The sequence below is a fragment of the Pan paniscus genome, chromosome 3 (genome assembly GCF_029289425.2).
Source record: "Pan paniscus chromosome 3, NHGRI_mPanPan1-v2.0_pri, whole genome shotgun sequence".
In the NCBI taxonomy this organism is placed as follows: Eukaryota; Metazoa; Chordata; class Mammalia; order Primates; family Hominidae; genus Pan; species Pan paniscus.
In genome coordinates, this window is record NC_073252.2 from 159,392,276 (window position 1) to 159,406,051 (window position 13,776).

The 13,776-nt window shown below is 35.7% G+C and overlaps 1 protein-coding gene across 4 annotated transcripts in view; it reads right to left on the reverse strand.

The window, feature by feature from the left end:
* Positions 1–13,776, reverse strand: part of FSTL5 (follistatin like 5) — a 778,780-nt gene that overhangs the window by 191,594 nt on the left and 573,410 nt on the right. For all 4 annotated transcript variants that reach the window (XM_034959355.3, XM_014344780.4, XM_034959354.3 and 1 more), the window contains exon 8: positions 11,750–11,870. In XM_034959355.3, coding sequence (XP_034815246.2) covers positions 11,750–11,870 — 121 coding nt within the window. The remainder of the gene's footprint in view (positions 1–11,749; positions 11,871–13,776) is intronic.

Sequence of the window (13,776 nt, forward strand, 5' to 3'; positions counted from 1 at the left end):
AGGCTGGTCATGAACTCCTGACCTTGTGATCCACCCACCTTGGTCTCCTGAAGTGCTGGGATTACAGGCGTGAGCCACCGTGCACGGCTGCCTAGGTTTTCTTCCAGTGTTTTTATGGTTTTGGGTTTCACATTTAAGTCTTCAATCCATCTTGAGTTAATCAGGCAAGAGAAATAAATAAAGCGTATTCAAATAGGAAGAAAGGAAGTAAAATTGTCTCTGTTTGGAGATGACATGATTGTATATTTTGAAAACCCCATTGACTCAGCCCCAAAACTCCTTAAGCTGATAAGAAACTTCAGCAAAGTCTCAGAATACAAAATCAATGTGCAAAAATCACAACCATTCCTATATACCAACAACAGACAAATAAAGAGCCAAATCATGAGTGAAATCCCATTCGCAATTGCTACAAAAAGAATAAAATACCTAGGAATACAACATACAAGGGACGTGAAGGACCTCTTAAAGGAGAACTACAAACCACTCCTCAAGGAAATAAGAGAGGACACAAACAAATGGAAGAACATTCCATGCTCATAGATAGGAAGAATCGATATCATGAAAATGGCCATACTGCCCAAAGTAATAGATAGATTCAATGCTATTCTCATCAAGTTACCATTGACTTTCTTCACAGAATTAGAAAAAAATACTTTAAATTTCATATGGAACCAAAAAAGAGCCGATATAGCCAAGACAATATTAAGCAAAAAGAACAAAGCTGGAGGCATCACGCTATCTGACTTCAAACTACACTACAAGGCTACAGTAACCAAAACAGCATGGTGCTGGTACCAAAAACAGATATACAGACCAATGGGACAGAACAGAGACCTCAGAAATAACACTACACATCTGCAACCATCTGATCTTTGACAAACCTGACAAAAACAAGCAACTGGGAAATGATTCCCTATTTAATAAATGGTGCTGGGAAAACTGGCTAGCCATATGCAGAAAATAGAAACTGGATCCCTTTCTTAACACATTAGACTCTCCTTTTTCAAATTTAAAATAGCTCCTCCAACTATCATCATCACACTCATTTTTCAACAAACAAAAAGAGAAATAGATGACATATATCTTTTCTAGTATCATAATTGAGATATGAAAAACAATAATTACCTTCTCAATCCATTGGCCAAAAATTTGTCATAGAAAAAAGTTTCAAGGAGGACTGAGGAAGGTAATCTTTAGGTAGGCGTCCATAGGCTGGCTAATACTGAGCTTCAATTACTGAGGAAAACTATCAAAATTTATGTGGTAGACCACAAATAGTCTTTTCTCCATACATAGTGACAAAATTAACATTTTTATGAGAAGTTATGATCCAGTCATATAAGTTCTTTAAATTTGTGCAATTGTTATAGGAAATCTATATCTTAGGACAGCCAAAAATAACACTTCTTTTTAGAACAGGGATTAATTCTCCTTTCTTGTTCTAGTGAGTATTTGCCATGTTTTTTTGGCAGAATTATGTACCAGACTCAGAGAACAAAATAGGTATTACTTAAAATTTCTAAATTTATTGTATGTAGGGCTGATGCTGTCAATATTAGTCATGTGTACTAACTTTCAGAACTTTTTACAAATGAGGGTCTTAGGAAAACTTTCCTCTAATCCATACAACTTTAAGGCCTTTAAGAAAATTGACATGATAGAGAAGGTTATGGTAGAAAACTTGTAACTTAAAACTTGTAAGCCATTTGTCATAGATAAACAGAACAAATATGAAATGAGTGTCATGAAACATTGGAAAACCAGCAGCAAAGGATGGCAATCCCTGAAAGAAGAGAAGAAAAAAGACAAAAAAAAAAAAAAAAAAAAGAAAACAAGATGAGGTGTATAATTGTCTTGGCTTTCTTCCTGGCGGCATCCATTGACATTGATGCAGAAAGAGAGAACTGAAAGGTCTCACTGAACTAAGGATACGAGAAGTTGGAATTCACAAAAAGTTGCCAGCTGGAATTTGTAGAGAAGAAAAGCATAAAGTAGAGAACTCTGCAGAGACAGCTACGGGAATCTAAATACAGATCTGCTGAGGCTTTGGCTTAATGCCTAGGATGAAACTATTCAAAATCAGGCAAAATTTTATGACTACGGAAACCACTACAATCAGGGAGCTTACATTTAAAAGCTACAAGAGCTTACACAAGGATAGGTGCCATATGAGTTGGATTAACCAGAGTGGAGAGACTTAACTGAAAAAAGCAGACTAGGGAGACTTCATAAAACATCTCATACTGCATATCAGAAGGAGAGTGAAACAGATCCTACTGTAAAGGCTACTCTAGACAGACTCAAATATAGTTTTTTTTTCTTTTTTAAAGTCTCAAAAAGATTAAACTGATGCCTAAACAAAACTTAATGCTTCGGCAAATCTATCCTCTCAACAATGTTCAGCATTCAATAAAAAAATTAACAGATGTGAGAAGGAGTGGAAAATATGACTCATGAGAGAAAAATGTCAGCGAATAGGAAGAGACAATAAATTTCAGACATGATAAAAATTGCAAGCAGGGACTTTAAGTAGCCAGTATAAATAGGTTTAAAGATTTAAAGGAAAACACAAATACAATGAAAGAATAAGTAAGAATTATTTTTTAAATAGAATTTATGTCGTTGAAAAATATAATATCTAAAATAAATTTAGGAAAAAGAACTCTGGTAGAGAATAACAGCTGATTAGACATACAGATAAAAGAAAAAATGCGACCTTAAAGTCAGAGCATAAAAACTATTGAAAGTGAAGTACAGTAAGTACAAATGTTGAAGAGACAGAGAGAAAAAAAGGAAGAGAATTCAGTGATTTATGAGAAAATATCAATCAGACACACATACCTATAATTTGAGTCCAAATGGATGGAAAAAACAGACATCTATTTGAAAAAAATAATGGCCAAACGTTTATTCAAAGGTTTTAAAAATATATATCCCAAAGTCCAAGTAGCTGAGTTATCTCTAGCAGAAAAAAATCCAAGTAAAGAAAAGCAAACCAAGCCTTACCATATATAAATTGCTGATACCCAATGATAAAGAGAAACTCTTAAAAGCAGTCAGATAAATGAAAAAAAGAGACTAGAAATACTAGAAATACAGCAGATGTCCTGTTAGAAACCATGCAAGAGCAACCCAGAAGACAATAGAACATCTATAAATTGTTGAAAGAAAAATAAAAACCAAAAACTGCCCACTTAGAATTTAATATCCAACAGAAATATTATTTAATTTAAAAAAAAGTAAAAATATCTTCATACAAACAATGGCCAAGAAAATGTATCAGGAGCATACCTGAACTTCAAATTATTAAAGCATGTTTATTAGAGTAAATGAAAATTCAGAAATTCAGTTTTACATGAAAAAATGAGGAGGATCAGAAATGCAAATGTTTTGTTCTCATGCCTAATTTTAAAAACCTCTCTGAAAGATATGTAACTTTTAAAGCAAAAATGAAACAATATATTGTGTGTTTTATAACATACGTAGAAGTTAAATGTTTGATAATATTATTACAAAGGATGAAAATGGCAGAGATCAAGGCATGCTGTTTTAAGGTTCTTTATACATGAAGTGGTAAAACATTATTTAAAAATACATGACAATATGTTAAGTTTCATATCGTATGTGTGGCTTATAGCAATATCTGACAAAAATTTTAAAAAAGATATGACTAATAAGTCAGTAGTAGAGATAAAATGGAATTCTAAATGTTATGGAGTACACCAGAAGTCAGTACAAAAAAGGAAATATTGAATAAAGAATGAATGAGGCTGGGCACGGTGGCTCACACTTGTAATCCCAGCACTTTGGGAAGCCGAGGTGGGCATATCACCTGAGGTCAGGGGTTTGAGACCAACCTGGCCAACATGGTGAAACCCCCTCTCCATTAAAATACAAAAATTAGCTGGGCATGGTGGCAGGCACCTGTGATTGCAGCTACTTGGGAGGCTGAAACAGGAGAATTGCTTGAACCTGGGAGGCAGAGGTTGCAGTGAGCCCAGATCGTGCCACTGCACTCCAGCCTGGGCGATGGCGCAAGACCGTTTCAAAAAACAAAAACAAACAAAAAAAAAAAAAAAAAAGAAAGAAAAAGAAAAAAAGAAAAAAAAATGGATGTGATCATTTGAAAATGGATTGCAAAACCCAGTGAGAATAAGCCCAGGATACAAATGTTTAAGTTACCCCAAAGTCATACATTTTCAAGGACTTCTTTCCCTGAAAGTGACCATAATAAAGAATCAGGGAAAAACTTGGTTCTTTGGACTTTGCATGTAGTTTAAACTTTTGGACTTTCTTTAGACTTTAAATTATAAGGGCAGAAGAATTTAATTTTGGATATTAATTACTTTGGACTAATTTTTTGGAACTTTAATCTCTTCAGTTTTATTTCTCTCAGAATTTAATAATTAGAACATTTATATATTAATTTTTGTACATGTCTATATTCTTGCTATTCAATAATTGAAGCATCTTGACGTCATGATTTAATTTAATCACAGAGCCTCTGAAGAACTCTATTGAACAGTGTAACTGAACATAATTTGACATGAGAAACAGTATATAGAGGGAATTTTGAGGCTTTGAAGTTAACGAATTTATGTACTGTTTTATTATAGTTCAAAGTCTTCTGTAAACAAACATAGCGCCCACTAGTAATTCTTAGGGGAAGCTACAATACAGCAGCAATTGTTATTAAGTGAAGAACTTTAAATTTATTTAAAATACGAATATCTCCAAAAGCAGCTCTGAGAAAAGACCCTAGGTTCAACTGGTTTTGATTTGACAAGTGATTCCAGGAGGGACAAGTGTGAAAATGGGAAAAGTTAGACAATGAAAGGAAAACTACAATAAAAGGTGAGAGAAGAAGGGGGATGCATTCATGAGATTCATAACTATGGAAAAAAAGGAATGGATCCTAGTGTGGACCCCTTGAACAATGTTGAATGCCCCTCAGGAGCTTCCCATTGAGTGAGTGGGTAGCTGTGCTTCTTACCCACTGATTTGTGTCCCTCATTGGTTAATGATGATTCCTAAGGACATCAACTCCCTGGCATATTAGGGCTTCCTTGAGTGTAGTTGATAAAGATTCTTGGGCAGTTAGATTGGGGCAAAAGTAATTGTGGTTTTGCCATTAAAAGTAAGTGCAAAAAAAGCAATTACTTTTGCACTAAACTAACTAATAAGTAAAATCTTAAGGAACAGTGGCAGAGAGACAAGCTTTGGCAGTAAGTAGTTATCAAGGGATATTCACCATAGATGAGGAGGCCTGTGTGGGCTATGGAGCAAGACATGAATACTGTCTGCTGTGGGGCCTCATGAGGCAAAAGCCTGAAATGATACATGGCCAATACCACCCCCCAAGCAAGAGCCAATCTCCTAGATGACAATCAACTGAAAGTTTTAAATCAAAATTAAAAGAATAAAGAGTTGAAGAATATGAAGAAGGGAAACATATTCCCACCTATCATCTTTTTAGGAGGGAAACTGTAGTTCTCAAAGCTTATCTCCAGAATTACCAGGAAGGTTTGTTAGAACACACATTGTTCTATGCCCTACTTAGAGCTTCTGATTTGTAGCCACAGATGAGACCTGAGAATTTGCCTTTAAAACATGTTGCTGTTGCTCCTTGTGCATGAACCACAGTTTGACAATCACTGAGCTAGGGTAACCCTCTAGCTTCTCACTCTCTCATTTATTAACTCACAGTGGGAGGAGAAGAGAGGGTGAAGGAGACCTCTTCCTACTTTGTAGATCTCACTGTCTCACTTTCTAGATCTCTCTGCAGTCTGGCCAAGTTTAGCTAGGAAGGTTTACCACACCCAGTGCAGAGATTCCAGTGTTCCCTATGACCAAATGAGGAAGCTGAATTATATGATGCAAGAAAGAAAGCTATTGTTGCCCCAGACTTAAGCTGGGTTTTCTAAATAATAGCTCTGTCAGTAATGAAGGTCATGCTTTGTATCTGTATATCTGGCTTTTGTGTCTTTCTTACAGATGTTTCCAAACTTTGAAGGAGAAAAATCAGGGTGTTTTATATAGACATCTGGTAAAACCAACAAACAACAATCACTTTATGCAGAAGTTTTCTTATTTCAATAGAAAACACATCCGCACAATATTATGTATGAGGGCTTAAATAATTTGAATGGGAGAGAAGTAACAGTGTACATATAGTTTCACTGTGAATATGGACAAGCTTTCTGCCCAGAGGGGCGTGTAAACAATGATGACTTTTAAAAATTTCAAACATTCTGTATCATAAGCTTAAGATCTAAAGACGATTTGCTTTATGTAAAAAGAGAAAGAAAAGCATGAAATGAAATCCCCTGGTAGAGTCAGGCTACTTTGATTTATACATAATGTTTCTTCAGACAATGGCACAGAAGCACTCTCATATTTCAATATCTAATTTTCCATTGTTTGAAAAGGAACAGGGCTATAGATAGACTTTTATTTGGCTTATGCTCTAGGATATTTAAACAGACTTTGAACTTCAAAGAGACTCTTTTACAAATTCCAGTAACTTGTGGTATTTTCCGGGCTTGTTATGGTAATCAATGACATATTTTGTTTTTATTACGAATTGACAAATTGTTAAGATAAATATTTTAAATTCTGAAAGCCTGATTTTCTAAAGTTCTTTTTAACTTTTTCTAAAAGTGAATGAAAAATATAAGATGAGTTAAACCAGTTTTAGAGATTTGTTGAATTCCATAAATGTGCTATTTGGTAGATAATTTGCATTTTCTTGCATTTTTGTTGTATTTTTATCCAGTATTGTTCCTCGTTCCCAACTACTGTTTGTTGTTGTTGACTTACAACACTTGAGTAATCCCAAGTTTGTTATACTTCTTGACATAAAAAACATGCGTTTAAAGTTCTTCTGCCAAGTACAAAACACCATAAAACCAAAGGAGAGGAACACACCGAAAAAGAGACAGTACCAATTTTAGGGCTGTGGTTTTGTAACTTATCCCACCATTTCTAGATATGTTATTATAAAGTGTCATTATTCTATTTTTTGTTTGGCAAAATATTTTGATATATCAGAAACTTTGTAAATAAGGTGGCTAGTTACCTACTTGATATTTATTTTCCCCTTTCTTCTAGTTAACATAATCTTTATATTGTTGTGGGTGGCAATATGTCACAGTCAGAGAAATATATTGTGCCATGTCTTTGCATTTAGGGAGGATCAGTGGAAGTTATCACTGGTGCTTTCATTAAAACTTTTTAAAAAAGTCCTGTCTCAGCCGGGTGCGGTGGCTCATGCCTGTAATCTCAGCACTTTGGGAGGCTGAAGCGGGTGAATCACGAGGTCAGCAGTTCAAGACTAGCCTGGCTAAGATGGTGAAACCCGTCTCTACTAAAAATAAAAAATAAAAAAAATAAAAAAGTAGCCAGGCGTGGTGGCGGGCACCTGTAATCCCAGCTACTGGGGAGGCTGAAGCAGAGAATTGCTTGAACCCAGGGGGCGGAGGTTGCAGGGAGCCAAGATGGTGCCACTGCACTCCAGCCTGGGCAACAGAGAAAGACTCTGTCTCAAAAAAAATAAATTAATAAAAGTTCTTTCTCATGTGTCAGGTGTTATTTTCCCCTTCCTCCCTCTTCCTGTTTCCCTGTTGAAAGGTCTACAGAATTTCCACAGCCATTTTGAAGTCACAGGATGAGACTGAGGGTAGAAACTGTGTGCTAATCATAATAGAGGAAGCTTATGATATTGATGACATTATAGATCTGCCATCCCCAGACCACCCTATCTTGTCTTATTTTCTGTGTTAGAAGAATACACTGTATCCCCTTTGAGCCCCTGTCCTTTTGGGTCTATGTTATAGAAGTTAAAGTTAATCCCTCACTGTTAAATATAAAATAAACTTTGAAACACACTTTTTGCCTTCCCTTGTTGATATAAATGCAGTAGAACAAATTTTTGACCAATGATAGTTGAATTTGATAAATCAGTGTTATTTTATACCTTATTTTTCCTTGTGATTAAGACTAGAACTGGCAAATTAGATTAGAACATTTGGGCTGCTTAAAACCCTAGCAAACCTTAGTGGTCCACACAGTCCTTTATATAGACTTGACCTAACTAGAAACATTTTTTTAGAAACTGAAATTGCCAGCTGCTTTGAGAAAATGCTTTGAGGTATTGCATATCTTCCTCTCTAGTACCTCATTCTAGTAATATTTGATCCTTGGGAACACCAGTCCATTTTCATGTCACATTTATCATGTCCTCTCTTGTGTCCTTATCTCACACTTAGTCTGTAGTCCACTGTAATCACTCCCTTGTAAACTTATTTAACTTCTTCTCTCCTAACTATTCCCCCACTTACTCACCTGACAAACAAAACACTAGCTAAATCAGAATCTTTTTTCTTTCATGGCCACTTTACAGTCAACCACAACAGAAGGAAAACATACTTCATGAATACTCCAAGCTCTCCCCAACACACCAACTACATATTATTATTTCAATCACCCTCCTGCATTGCAAGATAATTATTCGACATGTCTTCCCCTCCTCAAACCACTAAAGCTATTACAAACTCTTCACTTTCAACCAATGGTATTATTCATTTCCCTGAAGAAACTTTACGTAATGCAAAAAGGACGTCCTCATGCTCCTACACTGTGAATCTTTTCCCAAAGTCTGTCTTTCTCCCTGTTTCAACAGAGGGACTATTCATCTTCCAAAGATCAGTCTGTCCTTCTGTGAATTAGATCACATCAATTTTAAATTTAATTGATTTGTTACTATAATTATCCTTTTGGTCTTATAAATTATCTGCTTTTAATCTTTACTGGATTATTCCCATCAGCATAAAAGATGATCATATCTGTAACTTTTATAAAATTCACTCCCTTGAATGCAGGTGCTTTGCAGCTACTGCAAAGTTCTCTCTTTACTTTCAGCAAATGTTCTCCTTTAAAAGAGTTAATGATAGAAGTGTTCTTGATTTTTTCACTTTCCTTTCTCTCTTGAATTGACTATAATCATAGTTTTATTACCAATACTTGGCAAAAGCTGGTCTTCGAAAGGTTAATAATTGCACACAAGTACTGAAATCTAGTGCTTAAATTATACTCCTCATCTTGTTTGCCTTCTCAGCAATGATAATATCATTGGTTTTCTCTCCAAACCCCATCCCTTCCTGAAAATCTTTATACCAAGATAGTCAGAGCAATTTAAATGTTATGGGACATAATGGAAAGAAACTGGTTTTGCTCCCTGTGAGATATTGGCCCAGGGGCCCTTGTACCTCGAAAAGGAAAAGCATTAGAGTTCAGCACAAGCAATCACTGCTAATATTGAATTCCTCTTGATTAATTCATAATGCTAAGGCTGATGGGGAGCACTCTGTTTCTGAGACCTCATTATTTCTTTATTTCCATATTCCATCTTCAGAAAAACCCGAGATCAGAGAGTAAGCAGTTCATTCATGGGAGGGGATGAAACAGGGAAGCCGCCTTTCACCAGTGCTGCTCAATGCAACCTTGCAACATAAAGCCTGTAGTTTGGCTCAAAGTCTCCTTCGTGGGTTTCCCAGCTGGAGCATGGCAAATGAGTAAGTTATGTAAGAAACCTACATCAGACATGAATGAAGAGCAGCAGCTCCTGAAGAGCAGCCGTTTAGAATAGTTGTCACACTTTACCACGCATCACAATTTCCTGAGAAGCTTTTCAAAATGCAAATTTCAAGTCAGAATTCCTGAGAGTGCTGGTGAAGTCCAGGGTTCTGCACTTGTGATCTTTTCTTTTATGTGATTCTGATGCAGGTGGAGAACATGCACCATACATTCTAAAAACTACTAAGAACTCTTACATGGAAGATCTAGGACTGGGAATGAGGATAAGAGATAAAAGACAGAATTAATTGCTAGCCAAAAATGAAATTGGAGACATTCTCTCCCTAATGCTAAAAAAAAAAAAAAAAAAAAAAAAAAAAGGCAGGGCATTAATCTTGTTGAACAGGCAAACAGTCAGTAAGCATTTACCACAAAATAGAAGGTGAGGACCAGACGTGCAAGAACAATTTCCCCATGGATGCAGCATTTACCTATAGGGACGAGCATCCTCAGCACAGACTTGTCCTACCCTCTCAACATTGTGTATCAGCAGGTACAATTACTTTATATATGAAAGTCCATCTCCAAACAGCTGAGGCCACTGGAAACACCATGAATCAACTTTGCATCTCGCCTGCTTTCTTCCCTGGTTTCATTGAAAGTTGGGTTCAAAGACTTGATTATGTCTAGATACCAACTGTATTTTCACCAGAAACCAAGAACTAGATCTGCTCCCCTGGAGCGTCAACAATAGTCAAATCAGATTACCCAATATTTTCAAACTTTTTGGCACATTTTATTAATTGATTTCCAGTACACGTACTTCTCATCACAGGGTCCTCCTTCTCAGTCTTCTCCACTTGTTAACCTCAGATCCAAGGCTCAATCCTCTGACTTCATATCCATTTATATTTATTTCTAAAGTGACCTAATTAAGCTCAGATTTATGACTTTCAATGCAATGTATACATATTGATATTATCTGAACATACAACTTTGGGCTTTCATGTTCCTCAATTGAATACTTCACATTTTCATCGATAATATAATTATATTTAAGTTAACATGCTAAAATTTAATCTCATCCAATCTCAAAATGTGTTCCTTCTTCAAAGTAGTAAATGGCACACCCATATACCTGTTTCCTTCAAATTCCTTAGCATCATTTTTTAACTCTCTCTCACACTCACATGCTATTCCTCAGTGATACTGACAGAAGTACTTTTAAAATATATTCCAAATGTGACCACTTCTTTATAACTCCACCATTAAGACTATATTTTAAGCTACCACTATCTCTTACTTGGACACTAAAATAGTCTTGAAACTATTCATTTATTTTAAAATAAATCAGAATGTGCTACTCTGTATACTAAACACTTTGACAGCTTCCCCTTACACTTAGAATGGAAATCCAAATATTTACCTGAGTCTACAGGGCTCCATGTGATCTGCCCCAAGGCTACCTCTGCAAGCTCATTATCTGCCACTCTCCTCTAAATTCATGCCCATCACACTAGCCATCTTGCTGTTCCTACAGAAAGCCATGTAAGTTTCTGCCTCCTTTTCATAAATCATAGAGTATATTAAAATATATGTTACAATAAATTATGGAAATGAAATATTTACTAATAAGTAATATGTGTAATCCTGTATTAATGCTAGTAAATAACGAAAATTTGAATTAAATCAAGAATAAAGAAAAGCTCTGATTGTAGGAGTGATATCAGCCCACCTGGTCAACATTCATAGATAGACATTAAATTAACCATCAAGAGTATAAAACTTGCTATACATGAATAACAGTAGTCTATATCATTAAAACAATCAATTAAATAGATGATCTGCTTAAAATTTTTGTTTCTAAAATTTATGCTTGCCTAATTGTTAATATTCTAAACTAAAAAATAATGTAAATTTCTTGTGTTCTAATTTTCTAATTAAAATGAGTTACTCTAATATTTTATAACAAAAATAGTACTAATTTATAGTGCTTATTCACTTGGAAATTTTGTGGTTTTTTTTTTACTTAAAAAACTTTTACATTATCAGTTGAGTCTCAAAACTTGAAATATTATTAGTACCTTGTAAAAACTCAAAAAATTGAAGGCTTCACTTCCTAGTAAACTATGGTGTTCTTTGAATAGTTAGGGTAACAAAAATCACTTCTTACCATTCACTTGGAAGATGTGAGTCTGATAGACTTGTTCATAGCCATCTGCATAGCAGGTGTAATTGCCAACGTGAGTTGTGGTAACCTTAGTAATATACAAGGACCCATCATCTCCAAAGTCCTATTAAAAATAAAATAAAACAAGGTGTTTGCATTTTGAATTAATTGTAACAATTTCAATTTTTAAAAGGTGTATTCAGGTACAAAACAAATAGACTCAAATATTGTTTTAAAATTATCAAAATGAGCATTGTTGGGTGTATAAGCGTAAAGGATCTGTAATTATAATTTTCTAACAATATGTTTTGTTTAAAAAGCATCATCTCACTCATAAATATAGCTTTTTAATATTTATTTGAAATGCATGTTTAATATATAAAGTAACTTAATTTCCACATATGTGTTCTAATTTAGTTCCCATTTTTAAGATTAGAACAGGCCAGGCACGGTGGCTCACACCTGTAATCCCAGCACTTTGAGAGGCCGAGGCAGGTGGATCACTTGAGGTCAGGAGTTCAAGACCAGCCTGGCCAAAATGGTGAAGTCATGTCTCTACTAAAAATACGTAAATTAGCTGTGTGTGGTGGCACACACCTGTAGTCCCAGTTACTCCGGAGGCTGAGGCAGGAAAATTGCTTGAACCTGGGAGGCAGGGGTTGCAGTGACTTGAGAACGTGCCACTGCACTCCAGCCTGGGTGACAGAGTGAGACTCTGTCTCTAAATAAATAAATAATTACAAATTAAAAAATAAAAAAAGATTAGCATAGCTATATAATGTGTTTTCTTCTTATTTATGGCTAAAACAAATACCTGTTAACTGCATTCTTCACATTGGTAGTTAACTACTACTTGTATATTATTTAATTATATATTTACCAATAAAAATAATTATTAAAGCAGTGTGATCTCAGTGATAACATTTATAGCCGTAACATAGAATAGCATTTATTTTCCAAGGCCAGATACCATCAATACATTTGAATACAATAACCATACTGCTTCAAAATAGTGGAGATAAATGCATAACCATTTTGAAAAAAAAGAAAGGAAAAAAAAAACTTGCACCGTTAAAATCAAATCCATGAAGCACCTCCAGAACAGCAAAGACCAGAAAATTTTCTCTTCCATTATGGTAATGACTATTCTGGCAAAAATTGCCAAAATCAATTTTTTTCAGAATTCTGGAAATAGAGAAAGGTTCACAATAGCCCACAGAGTATTTATTCAAAAAGTGGCTGACTGTTAGTAAGAATGGCAAAATTTATGTGGCATTTTAACTTTACTTCCACAACAGCTCTCCACAGCTGCATGGTGGCCTTGAACCAGCCTCCTTAAAACTATGCCAGCTATGAAAATCATCATTCTAGAAGACACTGGAAGGGAAAGAGCAGGTCTGAAGCTCCTCCAAGACCTTATCCTGAGAGAATTGTACCTGTTGGATAGATTAGCAGCTCCTTGAGAACATACATTTTCATGACTTCTTTTTAGTTGAGCTTTGAGCAACACTTAAAGTTCACTCTGTGTAAAGAGCCCTATCCCTAATGTTTTTTTTTTTTTTTGAGGCAGGGTTCCCAGGCTCTGGAGTTCAGTGACATAATCTTGGCTCACTGCAATCTCTGCCTCCCGGGTTCAATCAATTCTTCTGCCTCAGCCACCTGAGTAGCTGGGACCACAGGAGCACTCCATCACACCCAGTTAATTGTTGGTTTTTGTTTGTTTGTTTGTTTTGAGATGGAGTTTCGCTCTTGTTGCCCAAGCTGAAGTGCAATGGCATGATCTCCTCTCACTGCAACATCTGCTTCCTGGGTTCCAGTGATTCTCCTGCCTCAGCCTCCTGAGTAGCTGGGATTACAGGTGCTACAGGCTTGTGCCACCACGCCCTGCTAAATTTTTGTATTTTTAGTAGAAACAGGGTTTTACCATGTTCGCCAGGCTGGTCTCGAACTCCTGACCTCAGGTGATCCGGCCGCCTCAGCCTCCCAAATTGCTGAGATTACAGGCATGAGCCACTACGCCCAGCTAATTT